This window comes from Typopeltis vanoorti, chromosome 7, assembly GCF_054136105.1.
Source record: "Typopeltis vanoorti isolate ZY-2024b chromosome 7, IOZ_Tvanoo_1.0, whole genome shotgun sequence".
NCBI lineage: Eukaryota > Metazoa > Arthropoda > Arachnida > Uropygi > Thelyphonidae > Typopeltis > Typopeltis vanoorti.
The window spans coordinates 112,084,465-112,104,450 of NC_143555.1; the positions used below are offsets into that span (position 1 = coordinate 112,084,465).

At 31.7% G+C, this 19,986-nt stretch overlaps 1 protein-coding gene across 2 annotated transcripts in view; it reads right to left on the reverse strand.

Annotated features, from left to right (window-relative positions):
• Positions 1 to 3,151: 3,151 nt before the first annotated feature.
• Eip75B (Ecdysone-induced protein 75B) overlaps positions 3,152 to 19,986 on the reverse strand; it is an 82,382-nt gene continuing 65,547 nt past the window's right edge. Inside the window, exons 4-8 of one of the 2 annotated variants that reach the window (XM_090395441.1) lie at positions 18,552 to 18,696; positions 9,931 to 10,169; positions 7,434 to 7,601; positions 6,413 to 6,641; positions 3,152 to 5,863 (exon numbers count right to left, since the gene is read on the reverse strand). In XM_090395441.1, coding sequence (XP_090251567.1) covers positions 4,056 to 5,863; positions 6,413 to 6,641; positions 7,434 to 7,601; positions 9,931 to 10,169; positions 18,552 to 18,696 — 2,589 coding nt within the window. In that variant the 3' untranslated portion in view covers positions 3,152 to 4,055. Of the gene's footprint in view, positions 5,864 to 6,412; positions 6,642 to 7,433; positions 7,602 to 9,930; positions 10,170 to 11,802; positions 12,540 to 18,551; positions 18,697 to 19,986 lie in introns of those variants that run through there. The other variant, XM_090395442.1, reaches the window with a different exon arrangement.

Genomic DNA, 19,986 nt, shown 5'->3' on the forward strand with positions numbered 1-19,986 from the left:
AGCTTCATTTAATTTTATGAAAAATTAGATGAGTTAACAGCAAACATTTATATGCTTAATGCCGATAATTTAACATTTGGACCCATTAAGTGATGCAGCAATTGCATTATTGCAATATCTCGTATTATGTTATGTACTTGCATTTTCCTAATAACAGTGGGTTTGGACTGAATTCTCAATGAAGTAAAAATGAGCAGCATGTATGTACATGCATTTTTTTGTTTCCCTTCCACATATTTATAGGTTTTTATGATTTAGCCTTCCTCAAAGAAAACATATATAAATTACTTATTATGTTTAACAGCAGTCTTTGCAGTATCACAGTTTATTTCCAAATGCCTATTCTAATTATTAGGATAGGATATTTTTCAATAAGTTTAAAGGGAATAAGTTTGATATTCATAGGAATATATTTTTTTAATTTGAGAGCTAGGTTTATGTTTTATAGATTGATCAGAAGGTGCTTTTGGCATTAGATGATTACACCATAAATTTTAGGTCATATAACAGCACATATTTAGCTCGCTCAGCATCTCTTTTATCAGGACAATGTAACCGCGTAATGACAAATTTAATTTTTATCAATTTACAATAATTACATGCTAATAGCTGTTATGATTATTAACATTGATTTTTAATATGATTATTGTCTTTGAATTTTGATAAGAAAAGTGTTTAGGTGAAATAGAAAAAGATAAATAATTTTTTTTAAAATTAAAGTCTTTAGCAAAGTTATAATGTAGTTTGATTTTAATAATTGATATCATGTACAAATCATTATATTATTGGACATATATTACATATCATAATTTTTCTCTCTAACATCTTGCTCAGACGAATTTTTAATATGAAATGATATTTGAGCATGAAAGCAAAATTTCAAAATCTACATATCCAAAGCATCTCTGAAATTACATGTAATTTTAACATTATAATATTCCCTTGCATATATTTTTAATCAGCCTGTTTTTAAAAAAGTTATTCACAGCTGAAATTTTTTGGTAAAATATGAAAATTTTTTAACATAGTTTTCAGAATGTAATTATAGTGCATGAACTCAAGCTCCAGTCATCAAGTTATTGAGAGAACATTAGTTCTCAAATTTATGAACTCAGTGAATTAATAAAAAATAAATAAATGGAAAATTGCAGCTCTTATTTAGCTTACACTAAGCGAAATTTGTTTTTTTCACTCCTTTTCCATCTTGATTTTATTATAATACTTAAATTGATATGGTGCATTTTTTTTCTTATTTTATATACAGTAAGTTACATAGATAATTTATGAATGCTGGAAATGTTGAATAATGGTTACATAATATATATTCCCCTCTATAACAGGAAAAGTAAAGATTTTAGTCAACAATATTAGAATTTTCCTTTTGTTTTCCCCCCCCCCCCCATATGATTAGAACAGGAAAAAAGAAAAAGAAAAAAAAAATTCCAGTAGCATGATTCCTATTACTTGGAAGGAATTTTTTCTGACAAAATAGGATTAATATTTCCAACTGAAATTTTTATTTCTCCTGTTATACTGTATGCGAATCCTGGATATGCTTAGTTATAAAAATAAATAATAATAACAAAAAAAAGATGAGTGGCAGATGATTTTTTTAAAACTACCATACAGAGTACAGAAGAAGAAGTTACATTTTAATTTATTCATTGTAAGGGGAGCCAATTGAATGAGCACATATCTAACAGATCACTTTCTAGCTGAAATTCTGCATACTGATAGTATTTTATGTGCAATGACAAGAGAGGAAAATAAATGAAATTTTAGTACAAATAATTAAAAAAATCTGCATTATACTGGAAGCTCAAACCACCTTTGCTGCAAGTTACCTAGACATCTACTAAGGAGCACATATCATCACAGCTATTTGAGGCAAAGGGGGACTAAGCACCCAGTGCAAACATTGTTTTGATTTAGATTTTAAAAAACTATCCTCCACCACTCTCTTTCTAAAATAAAAAATACATTGTAATTCCTGGCAGCTAAGAAAACTTTTTTTTTTTTCACACAGGCTAGTTGTTTTGAGCTTTCGTCACAGCTGATGACAGTATAGTAGATTAATAAGGCAGCTTGACGAGATACCATGTAGCTTACTGTATGCGAATATAAAAAGTATTACTCTTTAACCTGATTTTAAATTAAATTTTTAATCAGTCTGTTTATATTAGAATTTTATCAATCTATCCTCCCCACTTCACACACACACACACACACACATACCCTATCCCAAAAGACATTTTTGTCTTAGAATAAGTTTCCTATAGATCAATGCAAAAAACCTAATATGCACCAAATGAATCGCAGCTTTGTTCTGCAAAAGATAGCTGCTATTAATTTTGCATTTTATGATAATTTTTTCTACTCTTTTATTATAATAATGTCATTGTTTAGGGTAATTTTTTATTATTTTATTCATGCACCAAAATAAAATTCTGAGAAAACTAAGAATGAGCAATTATCAAAAAGGTAATTAATTAAAGTTTTCTGAAATACTTCAGAAAACGTTTTAAATTATGATTTATATTTTGCAAATCATTCTTTCCTAAGATTGCAGCTGATCATCAAATTATTAAACTGAGTAGTGTCTTCAGAGACATTTTATTTATGTAAAGTTTCCAGACCTTGTGCACTGATGTTACAAACTTTTGGAAGGAAAAGCCTTGCAAAATATTTTGGGCATCTATAAAAAAAAAAAAAAAAATTGCAATGTCCAAAATACCACAGATATTAAAATTGGTTAATGCTGATACATATGATGCTTAAAATACTGATATTTCCTGAATGACAAAACTAAGTTGAATATGCTGGTTTCTATATATCATATATGCAATAAGAGCATACTGTCTGAAAAATAAATATTAGCATCTTTTGGAATTATTTTGAATTTTTCTTACTGATAAATATTATATTTAAGGATGACTGGCACATATGCATACATTTGTCATAGCATGTCACTTCAAGTAACATAATTCAGGTTGTATTGAGAACATCTAATAAATACTCATGCTAACATCCTTCCAAAGTTTCTTAATTTAACTATGACATTTGAGAAAATAATATGGTATATAATGTTCTGTATATTACTTTGTATATATAAAGACAGAGAAACAAATTCAGTAAAGTAATACTAAGAGAATCCACTCAGAAAAAATCTTTATTTTAGTGACATGGTAACAAATGTAAGATCACATGACAAGACCATGTGGTTACTTTTAGAACCACAATGAGATCGTCAAAATTAAATAGCGATTTGATTTTCAGCTATCTAAGGGGGGGGGGGGTAGGGAGGGTTAGGATGACAACACTAACCAACCACTAAAACATGTTGAAATACATGTATAGTTCACAACAAGGGTGAATGAAATACTGTTCGTCGAACGAATATTTTGCACTGTCCGCTCTGAATGTTGATTCTTAAGTTAACAGTGAGGCGACAAAGAAAATACAACACAAATATTTACACGGAAGCAACACCTCTTAATTTTCTACAATCTAACGGTCCCACTTCCTCCGAACCCAAGCCCTCTCCACCTCTACCAACCCTTAATACATATTTTGTACAAGACTATCAAAAAAAACGTCCCATTATGCACCACCAAAAGAAATCAGCTGAACATGGCATATGTTCCAATCTTTGGGTGCACTTTTACTGTAATTGTCAAGCTCAAAATGCTGTACAGAAACACTACACACTGAATGTCCAATTTGTTCATATGATTACGGATAGAAATACAAAATGGGCATATTTACACAGAAGCAATTGCTATGGCCCACTGCATTTGACTGCCATTAATACTCACACACACACACATGCACACACACACACACACACACACACACACACACACACACACACACACACACACACACACACACACACACACACACACACACAGATTGTTGGAGCACATCTCTGGATTGGTATGATTTGATGGCACAGTTTATGGATGGCAACCACAAGTGCAGTTCGAGCAGATTCTGGTACAGCATGATCACACCATCACATTACTGGCATTTTGGGAGGGTTTGAAATACTATAATCACAAATTGATTTTTAATGCTGGAGGGGACATAGATTTCTTTGATAAATTTAAAGGCTGGGCCTCTGTGGCATCACTGTGGAAGCTTTGTGTTGATACTGGGAAAGGTACTATTGCAAGACAAGTCTCTTGATGACTATTATTAATATTGGAGGAAGTTGGAGGTGCCATAATTGTAGGCATGACTAGTGGAGGTGATGATGCAACTGGTGACCGGGGATTGTACATCAGTCTAGGTGTTACTGGCTGTGGTGAAGCACTTGCAATGGATACACCAGCCACTGATGATGCTACTTGTTGTGGGACTGTTGTCATTGATGGAACGGTTGATGAATGGTCACCATTGTACTGTGTCCGAACTTGACCAGGACTTGCTACCATTGTGACCGTTGAAGGTGATGCTACAAATGGCCAAGAAACAGATGAGGCAGCAGAATAACATGGAACTGCCACATTATTATGCGGAATGTAGTAACCTTGTGGACACACACTTTTTGAGGTTTGGGTGGTCGACGTAGGCACAAGGGTGGGCGGTACAGAGTTGGGACTTGCACTAGGAATGCCATAAGAAAAATTGTTACTCAATTGCACACTAGGAGCATTTGCAAGAGGCATCTCCTGCTGCTGCTGTTGTTGTTGTTGTTGCTGCTGCTGCTGCTGTCCAACTTGAACAGATACAGTTTCAGTCCTCATGATAATGTTATGAATAAGATCAGTACGTTTCAATTGCTGTTCACTTAGATATCGAGGGGCTTGTTCCAAAGTTTTCACTAATGTACTATGGGAACTAGCTAAAGACAGTCCAGAAGGGCTGGAGGGGCTCTCAACATCTCTTCGTAAAGCTCTGAATTTTTTGTGATGTCGATATGCTTCATCCATTAACATATTACTATTAACTAATGGAGGAGCTTGTAATGCTCGTTTTAAAACTGGCATGTCCTCAATTGGTTCATGTTGTGCAGGGACATCAGTTTCAAGAATATCTTTCACTTTTTCTTCGATTGATGAATGGGGACTGGAACACACAGATATTGTAGGAGTTGTACTTAAGCCATGTTCCTTTCCACTTTCAATACCAGAATCTGTAGGTGAATCTACTCTGTGAAGTTTTGTTCCCTTAATTGGACTGTCTGTATAATAACTTTCATCTCCAGAGCTATTTCCATGTTCCATGTTTTCTCTTCTCTTTGGAAGAGCTTGCAACTCAGGAGTCTGACCACCTTCTCCTGACCAGATACATTCACTCTCATAACTCCTAGTGCTTGAAAATGATGATGATCGAATTGGACTTTTAACATCATCTGTGGAGATACCACTGCCAACAGAGTGAGGACTTCCCACAAGATCATGACCACCTACAGAATGAGGACTTCCAACAAGATCATGACCATCCTTTGAATCAGTAGTACTCCACTCACTACCAGTTGTACTTCCACCATGCTGACTTTGTTGTCCTGGAGATGTGCAGCGATTGTCTTCTTCATTAAAAGGATACTGTTGAGCAACCATGCTGGCATACTGACTCCAAATATCTGGAGTAATTCCAGGGTAGATGGAAGAACTCACAGTTGTTGTGACTGCTGACTGTGGTCCCATAGCTTCAGTTTGATTGTGTGGTTCCATCTTATAAGCGAGTAGCTTCTCTGAATGAAGAGTGTTCAGTGTTCTTAAATCAGGTATCTTTTTCATTAGCTCAGCAAAGACTGTAGGGTTTTCTGGATGGTTAGAACTAACAGATTTCTGAAGAACTTCCATCAGTTTTTTCTGAATTTTTTGCACAAGTTCCGTATTGCGTAGTCCAGGACGATCTGCAAGATAAATAGAAAAATTATAAGTTTAAGATTGGTACAGATAAGATATTAACATGATTAATCTAAGTATCTCAGTTTTTTTTTATAAATTATTGTAGCACAAAACTAGCCAGATATGGACTGGTATAAAGAATAATGAAAATTTGGATTTTCAGTACTTTTCTGAATATTTAAAGTATATATTAATTTCATAATAGTTAAAATTCAATAATGCATTTAATAACAATTAAAATATGAATTGCATTTTTTTTTATTTTAGAAGAATAACTATAAAATTAAAAGTTATCTATAAGGACTAAAACATAAACAGCAATGATAGCTTTATACTAATATTTAGTATAAATATTATCAATACACAATAAAATTGTATTTCAATATATAGTCTTTTATTAATATGTGTAAATCATTATTTCCTATATCTGGAAATGATATTTATTAAAATAAGTCATCTTAAATTTCTAAATATCAACACTAATGTAAAAAAGTTAACTAATGACTTTATATGTGCAGTAATATCAAACAGAAGATGTAGTTGAGATTTCTTACCTGCTGTAATTACTACTACTGCACAGAAAAGTCCCAGGTCACTGTCTGAAAGGTGAAGAGAATTCAGTCTCTCAGCAAAATCAAACATCGAATCTAAAAGAAATCGAGCATTGCTAGCAGAATGTAAACTCTCTCTTCTTAATACTTGTCCATTCAAGCAGATCAAAAAATTAGCTTGGGAATCAAACATACAAGCAAGGCGAACCAGAAGTACTTCAAATACTCCAGCCTGTATAAAAAAAAGTGAGTATGTTACTAAAAATGAGCATAAATTTATTCATTTTGCTGGTGATACTTAAAATAATTATTAAAAAACAAGAAATCTCAAAGAAATAAGTTTATTTAAAAAAAAATAGCTATTTCAGATTAAACTAACTGATGGCCTAAGATGATATAAAACATAGGTACAATCTTATATTACAGGAAATAATCATTTGATGTTTTCTTTGGGAATCGTCATATCATTAAGTTCCTTGTGTGTTTGATACTGCATTTCAATATCTTAGCTATTGCAATATTTAATAATGATATTTTTATATTTGGATTCATCAATGATTCAACAACCAAAGACATCTTTTTAGATGGATCTTGGTGAATGGATCATTGATGAATCCATGAATATTAAGGACAGACAAAAATGATAAAGAAATATTTGAGATAAATGCTACTTTCAGTTGCCTAGACAATTAATTGTAATGTTTGCCTCTTATTTCAGAAAAACAAGCAGCCTTCTATAATATTTGAACTATGAATCTAGAATTGGAAAAACAATTTTTTCGATATTAAATTCATTGTGATGGCAGTCATACTTCACACTCAAGAAACATTTACACCATGTGATTATAGAAACTAAGTCTTCAAGAAGCATTAAGGGAATATAAGGTATTTTTGTTTCTCATAATAATTTATAATATTATTTAAGAATTTTTATAACAATATCTTAATTGAATATTAAATAATACATGATAATGCCTTTAAGTGAAAACAAAATGCACAAAAAAAAAAAAATTATTATTCCTACCTTCAGTAAGGTTACTTGATCATCCTGTGCTAGTAAGCTAAACCCTGGAATCCTTTTTGCAAATTCAACAACTCCTCGTATTGCAGGAGAAAACCTCTCTGAGAAATCCTCCATGATGTGTGATGAACTGTTTTCCACTATATGTGTTGCTGGGTTCAGAGGACAAGCCTAAAGTAAAATATTTATATTGCCAATTAAATATACTATGATATCATTAACCAAAAGTAAATAAATAAATATTTCAAAATCCATATTTTTAAGCATTTAATAAATATATTTCAAAGATATTAAGTTTTCTTTTTATTATATTTACGATAAATTAGTGTACATAAACAATAATGGTGTGCGAGTTTGTTTGTTTTTCTAAAAAATTTCAAAATTTTTAAAAGGGTAGGAAATTTTTTTATAATTTAAAAAATATTTTAATATTTTTTAAAGTATTAATCTGCTGCTTTCTAATGTAAAAATCCTAAAATATTCAAAAATACTGAAAACAACTTCGGCTCCTTTGTGATATCACATAATTCTAGATATAGTCCCCTCCCAAAGGTAGTCACAAAACAATTGTGCAAATACTGCTCTCAAAGTAACATAAATTAATTTCTAATTTAAAAAGAAAAAAAAATTACTTTTAAAATAACGAATTATAATTATCATTACAATGATAAAAATAAGGATTTGCAATGTGACGATTTTCGCCGTCAGGTGTCAGGCCACCCAACGATAAACGCAAATAATTCGATCCATCTTTTACTGGAATTTATATTTATATTAAAAACATATATAATAGCCAAAACATATGTTGCACCCATTGCAGGACAAATATTTTGTCATTCTCAAGTGGCGCATACTTTTTACTTGCCTCTTATTTGGGTATTCTATTCACTGTATATTATTAGAAAAACGTATGAAGACAAGCAACTAAATTTAATTTATCTAATGCTTCCTTGATCTGTTGCTTATATTGCGTACTACTCCACCTTGTGTGTTTTACGTATATGCGTAGTAGTAGTAATGTGGAAAACATTTCCTGTTTCTGTTATTTTTCCTTATTGAGATGTCCTCGATATTAGAGTCACTCACATAAACTTTATTTTTTTTTTATTAACTATCAGACCTAATGACCACGTCACCATTAAAGGTCATAGATTACACTTGTTGCCAGGATTCCCGAAATGACCGCTTCTATCCGCTCGAAGATGTGCAATATGACCGGAGGCGCGTGCGCGCCCGCGGAGTTGTTGAAGGCCAAGGTCACTCAGTCTGCCTTGATTTCTTCCAACGAAACTACTGCGGCAAATGGTGTACATTACATCAATCATGGAATAGGAAAACATTCTACCGATAATAACAAAGGATAGATAGAGTGGTCCTATTTTCAAGGTTGTTTATTTTTAATGTCCTTTCTCAGTTTTATTATCTGACATTTCGACCTTGAAACGGCACAGTTGTTAGGGAAATGTTTTTTTAGCGTTTAAAGCTGATAAACACATACACTTTCACTTTCGTGTATATCAGAGGAATGACGTTGCATACTGAAAAGCAATATCTTTCATTATGTCATTTATTCAGTGATGTACGGCTGCAATTGTTTTAAATGCTATTAGCCGTATCTCCGTTTACTTTTCAGTATATATATATAAAAAAAAAACATCGCTCAGCTATTGAAAGTATATAAAAATGCTTAACTATTTCGTGATTTTAATACTGTTTAATTTAACGTTTAATGAGGTCACATCAACATTAAAGAGAATACAAAAAAATTATATAAAATGAAAAGTAAAGATAAGGAAAATTAACTATCGAGTAAATTGCACGTTTGCTAGTTATTATTTTATTTTTGAAAAAAAGATTGTTGGCAAGTTATTGCACAGGAATACTAGAAATGATTTTGAAATGAAAAAAAAAAAAAAAAAGTACATATAAAAACAATTCAATGTCAACTACGCACAACTCGATATCACGAACGGCTTGTATCAGAGACTATGAAATATGACGCAGATGATATAATTACTGGAATTTTCGGTTGCCATGGCTTTAACGTGGCCTAGTTACTAAATAATACCAATTGGATATGAGCAAAAAAAAAAATTTAGAGTGCTGGCGATTTTTTCGTGCTTTCTTCTCCTTGAAGAGGAAATCAATATTTGTTTTTTCGGGAATTTTATATTCGTTATCTGTTAAGAATAACAGATATAAATGCGATTTTTGTGATAATAATAATAATAATAAAGAAACATCCCACCTGTCTCATCAAATTAAACTCAATAATTCTAAGGAAGTTCATTTAATTCTTGAACAGGAATCGTATACACATTCTCCCTTTATAACTTTTTTGAAATCGAAGTAGTAATTATTAGATGCATCTTATCATGCCAATAATAAATTAAAAACACAAATATGATTACATCCGAGTTTACTATTAAGTTCTGTATATATATATATATATATATATATATAAATGCGTTATTACCAAGAAATGGACATTGAAACTTACCAGTTGCGGAGGACATTGGGTGTAACATGGTTGAGTCCGAGATCGCTCTATCAAAGGGACAATTTTGTCTTTGGTATAGTCACAAGTTTCCTCGTGGGCCTGTATTATGGTGATCAGTATCTTCATCTCATCTTCCAACTCTGCAGCCAGAGCTTTCTCCTGGGAGCAGGCGTTGACCTTCTGCATGGCAGCAAGGATCTTAGCCTTCTCGCGCTTCGGCACCCGCCCAAATCGCACAGCTAAAGAAAAGAACAATGACAAAGGGAGTGAAATATAAGATTTGAAAATCAAAGTTCATTATCACTCAAAAAAAAACTTCTAAACCAAATCTTACAGATATTGTTAGTAATTAAACATTTACAATTTATTTGGGGAAAGTTTGGCGTCTTTAGCAGTGCAGATACAAGTTTTCATCTGAGGAGCCCATGCCGGATCTAATTTTTATGTTTTGTTTAGTGCCGGAACAAGAGTTCCTCTTGGCTCCTCACCAAAGTACATCACATAACACACAGACTACTGTACAGATGTAGTCACCCGTTTTGGCTCCTCCTTCGCCACATGCAGCAATTTTATGCCTTATCTCTTTTTGTACGAAAGAAACCGAGATGATTTTTCACCTTGTTAAAGAGAGTTTTTTTGCTCTATCTTATATTCTCCATTAACAATCATTATGGTAAAAGATTTATACTTCCTGTGTTGGGTAAAAATTAAAAGATAACGTTTATAAGTTATTTAGAAAATATTGGTTTCTAATGTTCAAAAAAAAATTCATTTGTGAACAATATGAAATTACTAATATATTAAGATATGGTTAAAACCAGTCGAATTTTTTTTTTTTTTAGTTCGAATTATGACAGAATATAATACAGACAATTACTACGTAGGTATAAATAGCTTTTCAATTTATAAAATGAAATGGACATGGAAATACGAAAACAACTGAACAAAAAAAAATAAATGAAAATGATAAAAAATACAAAGTTGATTCTGTATCACCTAAGAATTTATTTTATCACCTAAAATAAATTCTTAGGTGATACAGAATCAACTTTGTATTTTTTATCATTTTCATTTTTTTTTTTTGTTCAGTTGTTTTCGTATTTTCATGTCCATTTCATTTTATAAATTAAAAATATAGCCAATACCAGCAAAACGATAAAAGCCATCTTTATTACCTGCTGCTTTTCAAATGACGAAATACTTTTTTTTTTGATATTTTTAAAGCTGTTATACGTCCCATTATATGAACCGTATATTTATTTCAGATATACTGAACGATAGTATTTTTTTTTATTTTTTTTTTCCATTTTATTGTTTTAGTGAGTGATGATGATATACTACTTTCTAACTTTTATCTGATTCGATCTTACTTCCGGGTTCTGCCTGTACTCTTCTCACATGCTATCCCGGGGCAAGACAAGCTCAGGTTACAAGCAAATAACTAAAGCGCCGGCCGTGTGCTACTTAAAGTAGGTGTAATACATATAATCATTGTCACTTGGTTCTTAAATATTACGATTTTAAAAACCTGTTATTTTGTTTAATATTAATAGTTTTATCTTTGATCTTTGAATAGATAAATATTTTAAAAAATAATAATTCTAGTTTATTCAGAGATGAACAAGTAAAACAGAATCAGATGAAATAAATATATAATTAATATGGTGACATATTTCTGGAATTTCGGCCAATAATCAGACGAGCGAATTTAATTCCTACTGGGTTTCAATAGGGACGAATATTGTTACAAAGCAGATCCCTTAGGGTTCCATCATAGAGATATATTTGTAACGAAATTTAATTATTCATTTTAAATTGTAAATGACAATCCAAAAATGTCACAAAAATTAAAAAAAAAAAAAAAAAACTTACTCTCATTCGAGTTCTTTCTGCTTGACCGTGTACTTCCGCTATTTGAAGTAGCATGATCAGAGTTCCGTGAACTTGGAATGGGATAAGGCGATTGCCAAGGTTGACTGCCGGTCAAAAGTCTGCTTAAAATGCTTGTCATTTTCTTTTGGGTACAGCCGAGATAAGTTCGTGTTCAATTAGTTATTTGGTCTGTCAGGAACACAAAATGTCACTGTTTAGCGGATCACACCGCTCTTCCTGCTACATCGCCTACTTCTGAAAGCTCCGATGGCACCACACGCCTGCAATAGGTCCGGTAAACACTTCTATGAATGTTCGTCACATGATAGGCTCGATAGCTCGACGTTGGCGGAGTGCGCACTTCTGTGTCGTAGTTACTTGGGACTTGGGTGGTAGTTCCAGGCAAACAGCAGACGTGACTGATCGAAATGACGTGTCCTTGAACTTGTTTCCTTTCGACGACCTACTTTCAACTGACCTTCAACCACACTCTTGCGTACCTTTGTCGCTACACATTGATCAAGCGCCACCTTGCGGACGTTTAATGGAAAAATACTACTGGTTTTTGAGAGCGGAGAAGCAAAAGTTGTCGTTCGCCAAACTTAGCTAAAACCGGATGGTCTGAAGAAATGACGACGAGAATAGCTTTGCTGTATGCGAGTGTGGGATAGCTTCCAACAGTTCTTGAAAGTGGCGTCAGCGGATCAATACTGCTACACGTGGAGGCAGCCCCTTGCAACACTCTACTCGTAAACACGTCGGGCGCGTGGCCTTGTCCTCCACGAGCAGAGAACTGTTGGTTAACCGTACGTAGCTTATCGCTCATGTCGTCTCGATCGATTGGCGACCTTCTTTGACCAGCAGGTAATAACAGAAATTCGAAACGAATTCTTGTTCGGAATATCTACAGTGGTGGGATAACTCAAGATATTTTCTTCGGCAGATAATTCAAAGAGTTTGGACTTATAATTATTCGGTTATATTGTTTTATAAGTGCTTAGATTTCTCCAGGTGGCGTAATAATATATAAAAAAATGATTTGATTTCAATAAATTAGTCGCTAAATATGTGATTTCATTTTTAGGGAAAAAAAAAAACCCGTAAAATATGGCTGTACCGCATTTCATCATATAAAATATATTTGGCTAAAAGAAGGTGAATAAAGTAAATTGCTGCGTTTCATTAGTCTGACCGTCTGACAAAAAAAAAAAAAAAAAAAAGAAAGATCAATAATTTTGATACACATATCATAAACATGGCGTAACTTCAAATATGAAGTCTAGAAACAAATGGTTTTCGAGACCCTTTAAAACCTCCCACGATTTGTAAACTCTGGTGCTGTCTAAGCCATTTGTTAGTATATTGTTTTTGAAAAAAACTCTAAATAATGATTTAAAAAAAAACATTTTTCAAATGGAAAGCATGTAGTATTTCTTATCAGAAATAAAAATTTTGAGGGAAACCCATAATTAGCATTATTCCCCAGACAAAAATATCGAGCTACGGCACTGCTCTAAGTTCGGGATACGGAAGCTTTGCGTTTTTTGCTTATGCTAAATGACGCTACTGCAGTTAGACAACATCTATTATTCCATGCCTCTCATGCATTGTCGGAAACGATCCAATCTCTCACATCAATGTCATACTGTAGTTACTAATGAAATTTACAAATTATTAATGAATTCTTTATAGTTTCTGTAACGATAAACTTTGTCTATTGTGTTTTGTTTTTATTATAAAATAAAAAAAATCATGAAAAATTAAAGGTAATTATATTGATAAAACACAAAATACTAAAAACTAATAAGCATATCTCGTTTGTTCCCCCCCCCCCTAATATTTGTCGCTCTTTCCAAAACTAAATGATTTGCCAATCTCTTCTGTCCATTTTTTATTTTCCACCGTCAGCATGTAATTATCATATAATCATATATCATATCATATAAAAAAGAAGCAGGAAGTGCTTTTCAGGAAAACAGAATTCATATTCCTACTTTATCTGCTGATATACGGATATGTATATGTACATATCCCCCAATAATAATTTCTTGTTTAAATATTTACCCATCACAAGACGTCAATGTAACTGAAATTTCAATATATCTAGGATCATTCAAGTGCTTTATCTCAAAATTGTGGTTTCTCAATGCGGCCCGTCACCTGCGAACATGACGCAATCGAATCCCCAGTACGTGAAGTTTAACCTTGAAAGTACCATGTAAACAAGATCACAATTGGGAAATAGCGTAGGCGATAGATAGCATGCACATGTATAATTTGTACAAAAAGGTGGGAGTGCTGCCATCTATCATGAATTATAATAAGCTAATATTTTTTTTTTTTTAAAGAGAAAACAATTAAACAACATTTGAATAAAACGATAAACAAAAATTATATATTTATGTTATTTTTACTAACAGTGTCGACGTATATTTCATATAACATGAACGTATGGTAAGTGGAAAGTGATACTTGCTTTTGTATGAAAACAGCAAGCTTTTGATAAACTTTTTGAGCCTGTTCTACAAATCACAGTTACCGGAATGCATTCACCAATATTTTTGTAATATGTGGAATTCGGGCTATGCTAAACTGCAACACCGCCCTCTGGCAGCTTTGAGTGATATGACCTAAAACGGCTATAAATGGTATACATCTAGAATTGAGCAAGCAAGAAAGAGTTAAATCAGGCCAATAAAAAAATAGTCAACCTTGGGTAAAGCATGCGGAAGTATGCGATGTAAACAAAGAAATATATTTGATTTGTTTTAGAAATCAAGTTATTTGATTTCAGTCTCCATCGTCAGATATTAAATTCGAACAAATAAATGTTAATTTATGACAAGAATCATTAAAAAAAAAAAAAAACCTCCCCGCAAGCTTAACATTAATATATTGCCAGAGATTTTATTAAAAAAGCAATACTTATAAATACAATATTAATATTGAGATAAAAATTTTTAAATATCTTAAATTTAGAAGGGAATTATAAGACCAAGTTTGGCAGTATTTTACTTTTCAGTCCTAGGATTAAGATTACGAATTTCATTAACATTGACACTCCATCAGAATAAACAAATTAATTACTTTCTTAAATTTTTTATAAGACAGAACTAAACAGAATTTATTTAATTCATAATTTACATGACTTATAGGTTTCATTTTTCCAAATTTGGAGTAATTTATTTATCATTCACCAATGGAAAAAAAAAAAGCTGCGTTCAATTTTCATTATAATTAGAGTTCGTTTTACGGGAAAGTTGGGTTTTCCTACCATTTATTAACATATAAATAATAATAAAAGTTTTATTATATCCGTTTACTATAATTAACAATTATGTTCAAAAATATATGCATAGTGATTGAAGCCTTAAAATTCAAATCTGAAATGATTTCTAAAGGTTTGTAGAATTATTATTGAGAATCAATATTTTGTAATCCAAGAAAATAGGAAATTCCATGCTATTTATCTGACGCTTTGAGGCATGTTTTTTTTTTTTTTTTTTTTTTTTTTTTTTTTTTTTTTTTTTTTTTTGAGCATGGTATTTTGGCGTTAAAAAAAAATTTATTCAACATATGCATTCCTAAACATTTCTTAGAAAATGTAGCCCTGTTGAATATGGCATTGCTGAATTATGAGATGCCATATTATTTCAGTAATTAAATAGATTACCTAAACAGAAGCGCGTTGAGATATATAACTACCAAAATAATTCTACATATCTAATACACTAGATATGTAGAATTAGAAAAAGATCTGCTTGATAAAAAAATAAATAAAAAAGTTTTTTTTTTTTTTTTTTTTTTTTTGCATATAACTAATGATTACATGAGTGTTTTTAATAAACGCATTTGGTGATATCGAAATGAAAGCAGTTGGAATTTACGCATGTTCTTTAAAATCCACTAATACTTGAACTAGTAAAAGCATACGAGAAAAAAAAAAAAAAAGCAGCCATGAAAGAAAGGTCAGTTTTGTAATCTCCGGTTTCAGATGATTGAGTAAGTAACTTATTGTCAAGGAAAGTTTTTTTTTTCCTAATAAGCACTTACAGATAATCACCTAAAATTGAAAATGTTGAACGTAAAAAAATAATCCTGAAAAAGATGAATTTCTTTTATGCTTGTATTTTTTCTCTATGCAAGGAGAATATTCTCATGATAGTATTATCTTATTACGGCTTAACATTTTTACGTAAGTTAGGCATTTTTCAAGAATGGGTAATTCTAATATTACAGCATTATGTAAACAATATTCCAATTGTTTTTTTATTAACCAAGTAGATTTAATTGATGATACAATTGTGTGTATAATAAGAAATCGGGATGTCATTTAATATGAGAATATATCTTTCTCTTTAAAAATTTATTTATCATTTAATTCAGTTATTGAGACATAAACCAAAACGTATAATTAACGTGAATAAATACCACTAATGCGTACATTTGATAACATGAAATGATGAAACATTGTCCTGTTTCGAAAAAAAAGAACAAAAGGTTCTGCATTATGTTTTGATTACTAATATTTATAATAAATAAATAATATTCATTTCGCTACAAAGTAGAGGCGCGACTCGATCAACTTAAAAGAGAACAATATCATTATATTATTATTGTCATCACAATCACAGAACCTCTGTGGAATTGACATGGCAACAGAAATTCTATCATATTATAAATTCTCTTCAAACTCATTCGCCATGTACGCTCTCACCATCCTCTCAGGCAATGCATTCCACTTTCGATGCAGATAAAAAAAAACCGCTTCCTTGTTCACCAACTTCCATTCATAGCCTCGTTCTCCTTATTATACCCTTTGGAAAATCTTCCCAACGTCCATCTGTTAAATGCCTTTCAATTTATCCTCATATTCAACATTCCCCATTTCCTGTACCAAATCTGTTAACATGTCTCTCCAAAATTTCTTCACCCTTTTGAAATTCAGGCCACCAGATTTGTATGCAGTAGTCTACCTGTAGCCATATCAGGGTCTTATCCACCAACAGATCACAACATCTATATCTCCATTAGTTACTATCTACAGTCATTCCCTGAGTTTTTCTTCATCACTGTTGCAATGTATCTCCCTCAACCCCAAATAAGCTTTGTAATTATATTTTATATAACTTTTATACAACTACCATAACGTCAATGAAGATGTGATAGTCAGTGCCATAACTAGTTTTCATGGGCCCTGTGCAAGATTTTATTTTTGTTCCCCCCCCCCACTTTTTTTTTGAAAAAAAAAAAAAAAAACACAAATACGATAGAAATAGAAATTCTGTAACGTTTTTGAGTAACGTTAAAATTTTACTGCACCAATAGTTATTAATAGTTGATTTTTATTGGTAGGTTAATTATTAACTTTAACCAAAAAAGTTATGGAATCGGCCCACACAGCGGCAAAATTTTAATTTTGAAAATGAAAATGTAATACTGATTATTTTTGATACCCCCATTTCAGGGTCCCCTTCGTTCTGGGCCCTTAACCTATGCACCGATTATTACGGCACTGATTATAGTATATATAAATTAGAATCTAGTTATAACTAGATTCTAATTTAGTTATTTATAATTATACAAATAATAATAGATACGAACTAACTTCTTTTTAAAAAAAGATTAATTTTTATCAGTAAATAAATAAATAATCACATCCGATTGCGAATATATGAGTAATTACTGATTTTGATAACTGCTGGCATATAATCCGAAAATAACTTAAAAAAAAAAAAAAGCTTAAGTTAAAAGTACAGTACATCCAAAAGGTTTTCAACAATAAAGGAAGTATCTAATAATAATAAACTTGCACAAATGTCAGATTTATTCACAATTTATTTAACCATTATATAAAAAAGTACACTCTAGTATTTAACTTCGGAATGTTACAAAAATGTACGTATTTGAAATTTCATTTGAAAATCCCAGTAGCAATTTTTAGTCTTTTTTATATTTTATATTTAGGATTTTTATTACAAGATAAAAATCAATTATTGGATATATATATATATATATATATATATATATATATATACCTCTCGGATATATATATATATATATATATATATATCCATTTAATATAAGCATACTCCTAGTTTATAAATATTTATTTACACAGTCAGAATCTTTAAACATAATTAAGAAGATTTTATTAATTCTGAATCAGTCAATGTCTTAAATATTTGATCAGGATTAACATGTTTAAAAAACACACCAGAGAAAAATATCTGCAATATATTATATAAACTAAAATTGAAATTAAAATGACAACATTTTGTTCATTAAATATTTACTTGTTTGTTTTATTCTTCATTTTTATTAGTTTTGCTCAACACACACACACACAACTGACCATCACTAAGGAAATTTTATATTTAGGATTTTTATTACAAGATAAAAATCAATTATTGGATACCCTTTAGATTCGAAATTAGCAGTTTATTTTTATTAATAAGCTTTATCTGAAGAATATTTATATCGTAGCAATCTGGAATTTCCATTACTTGACTAATAAAGCAATGACTTATTCTGCGCATGTGTATAGTGAAGAATGCGTTACATAATTCATCGAATCCAGTGCTAAACACGCGAATGAAGCAATTGCATCTCACGCTATTCTTTATTATATTTAAAACAAATAAACCCAAAAGAAAATTACTCTTATTGCATACGTCACACGCTTTATAGAACTAGTACATTAAATTAACTGATAAAGCTGATAATTTGATAAATTTCAAAACACTTACCATCTCGGGACATGCCTACAGCGATACACTTTTTTAATCGACAGTACTGACAACGATTTCTGTTAATCCGTAGAATGGAACATTGCTGATTCTTAGTACACGGTCTGTATTGAATCTTCTGTTGAATACTGCGTCTAAAGAAACCCTGTAGAAAACAGAGGGAATGTTCCAGTTGAAGTTTAACCATCACATAATCTTGCTAGAGTGGCGTTTCGTAATCATTAAAACACTACTACACTGATAAATTGAAACTGCGTATTAAATTTATATAGATTATTTAAAAAAATAATAATAATCAAATTTCGGTTGAATCGGCAGCTCTGGCTTCCGACGACAATTTCCCCCCGAGCGGCTTGATGCGACTAAAGTTAAACTAAGGCACCAAGACGTACTGGCAAATAAAGGGACTATTTAGGTCATTCTTTGGTGATGTTCAGCAGTTTCTCCTGTACGAATTCGTTAAGGGAAGTGATATTACGAAAAGTACATACACGCGCGCGCGCATTTGATCACGCCCCTTTACAGTGAGGACAGGTCGTTGACCGGGCGCGCGATGACACAGTTTCCTCGAAAGTAAAAGTAGTCCATGACGTCAGGAAATTGCAGCCATATTCAAGTTCAACGCTTATCCCCTCACTAGTTCCGCAATTTACACACTGTAGAAGTATAACGGAAGAGGCCTCAGGGGGGAAGTAGCACGAGCTCTTCAGGTCGTTGACCCTAATGCCCTAAAAGTTAGGTCAACAGAGTACGATGAACCCAAGAAAGAATGTCGCTAGGCGTAAAGGTACTGTGTGTGTTAACTTCCGATTGGCTGATCGGATTGCTCCGACTGCCAACGAGGTTAGCAGGTAATAAGTGACAGCTTGGTTGATTTTAAGACCAAATGGCCGGCCCCCGGTGGACCTTATTACGTCAGACTATAGACGAAGCCCTTTTTTTTCTGTAACAGAAGAATGATTTAATACCGTAGGTGAAATGGTCATTCAAAAGGATTCTGTAATTCAAAGATTTGCTTTGTGAAAAGGATTTTATGAAACTGCAGACGATCAACGATTTTCATTCGCTTGCTTTTGGCGTCGTTTACAATAAAATTACGTTACGCAGTGGCGTATTATTAAGATTATCATTTACACAAAATTGAAACGTGTAATGGATAAATATAGAAAATAAGCATTAATTAAAAGAATTTCGCTTATACAAGAATAGTACAATTAAACGGGAAATTAAACATTTTAAAAGTGAGCTATGATAATTATGCTAGAATAGTATGCAATCTGTTTCAAAAAAAAGAATGATTCAGTTTTGTAATTTTTATAATCATAGTTAACACTGGATTTATTCATACATTTATTTTACATCGTTTTCATTTTTATTTAACTGTATAAACTTTTATCATTTATCTTATTTGTGTCACCAATTTAACGTAAATAAA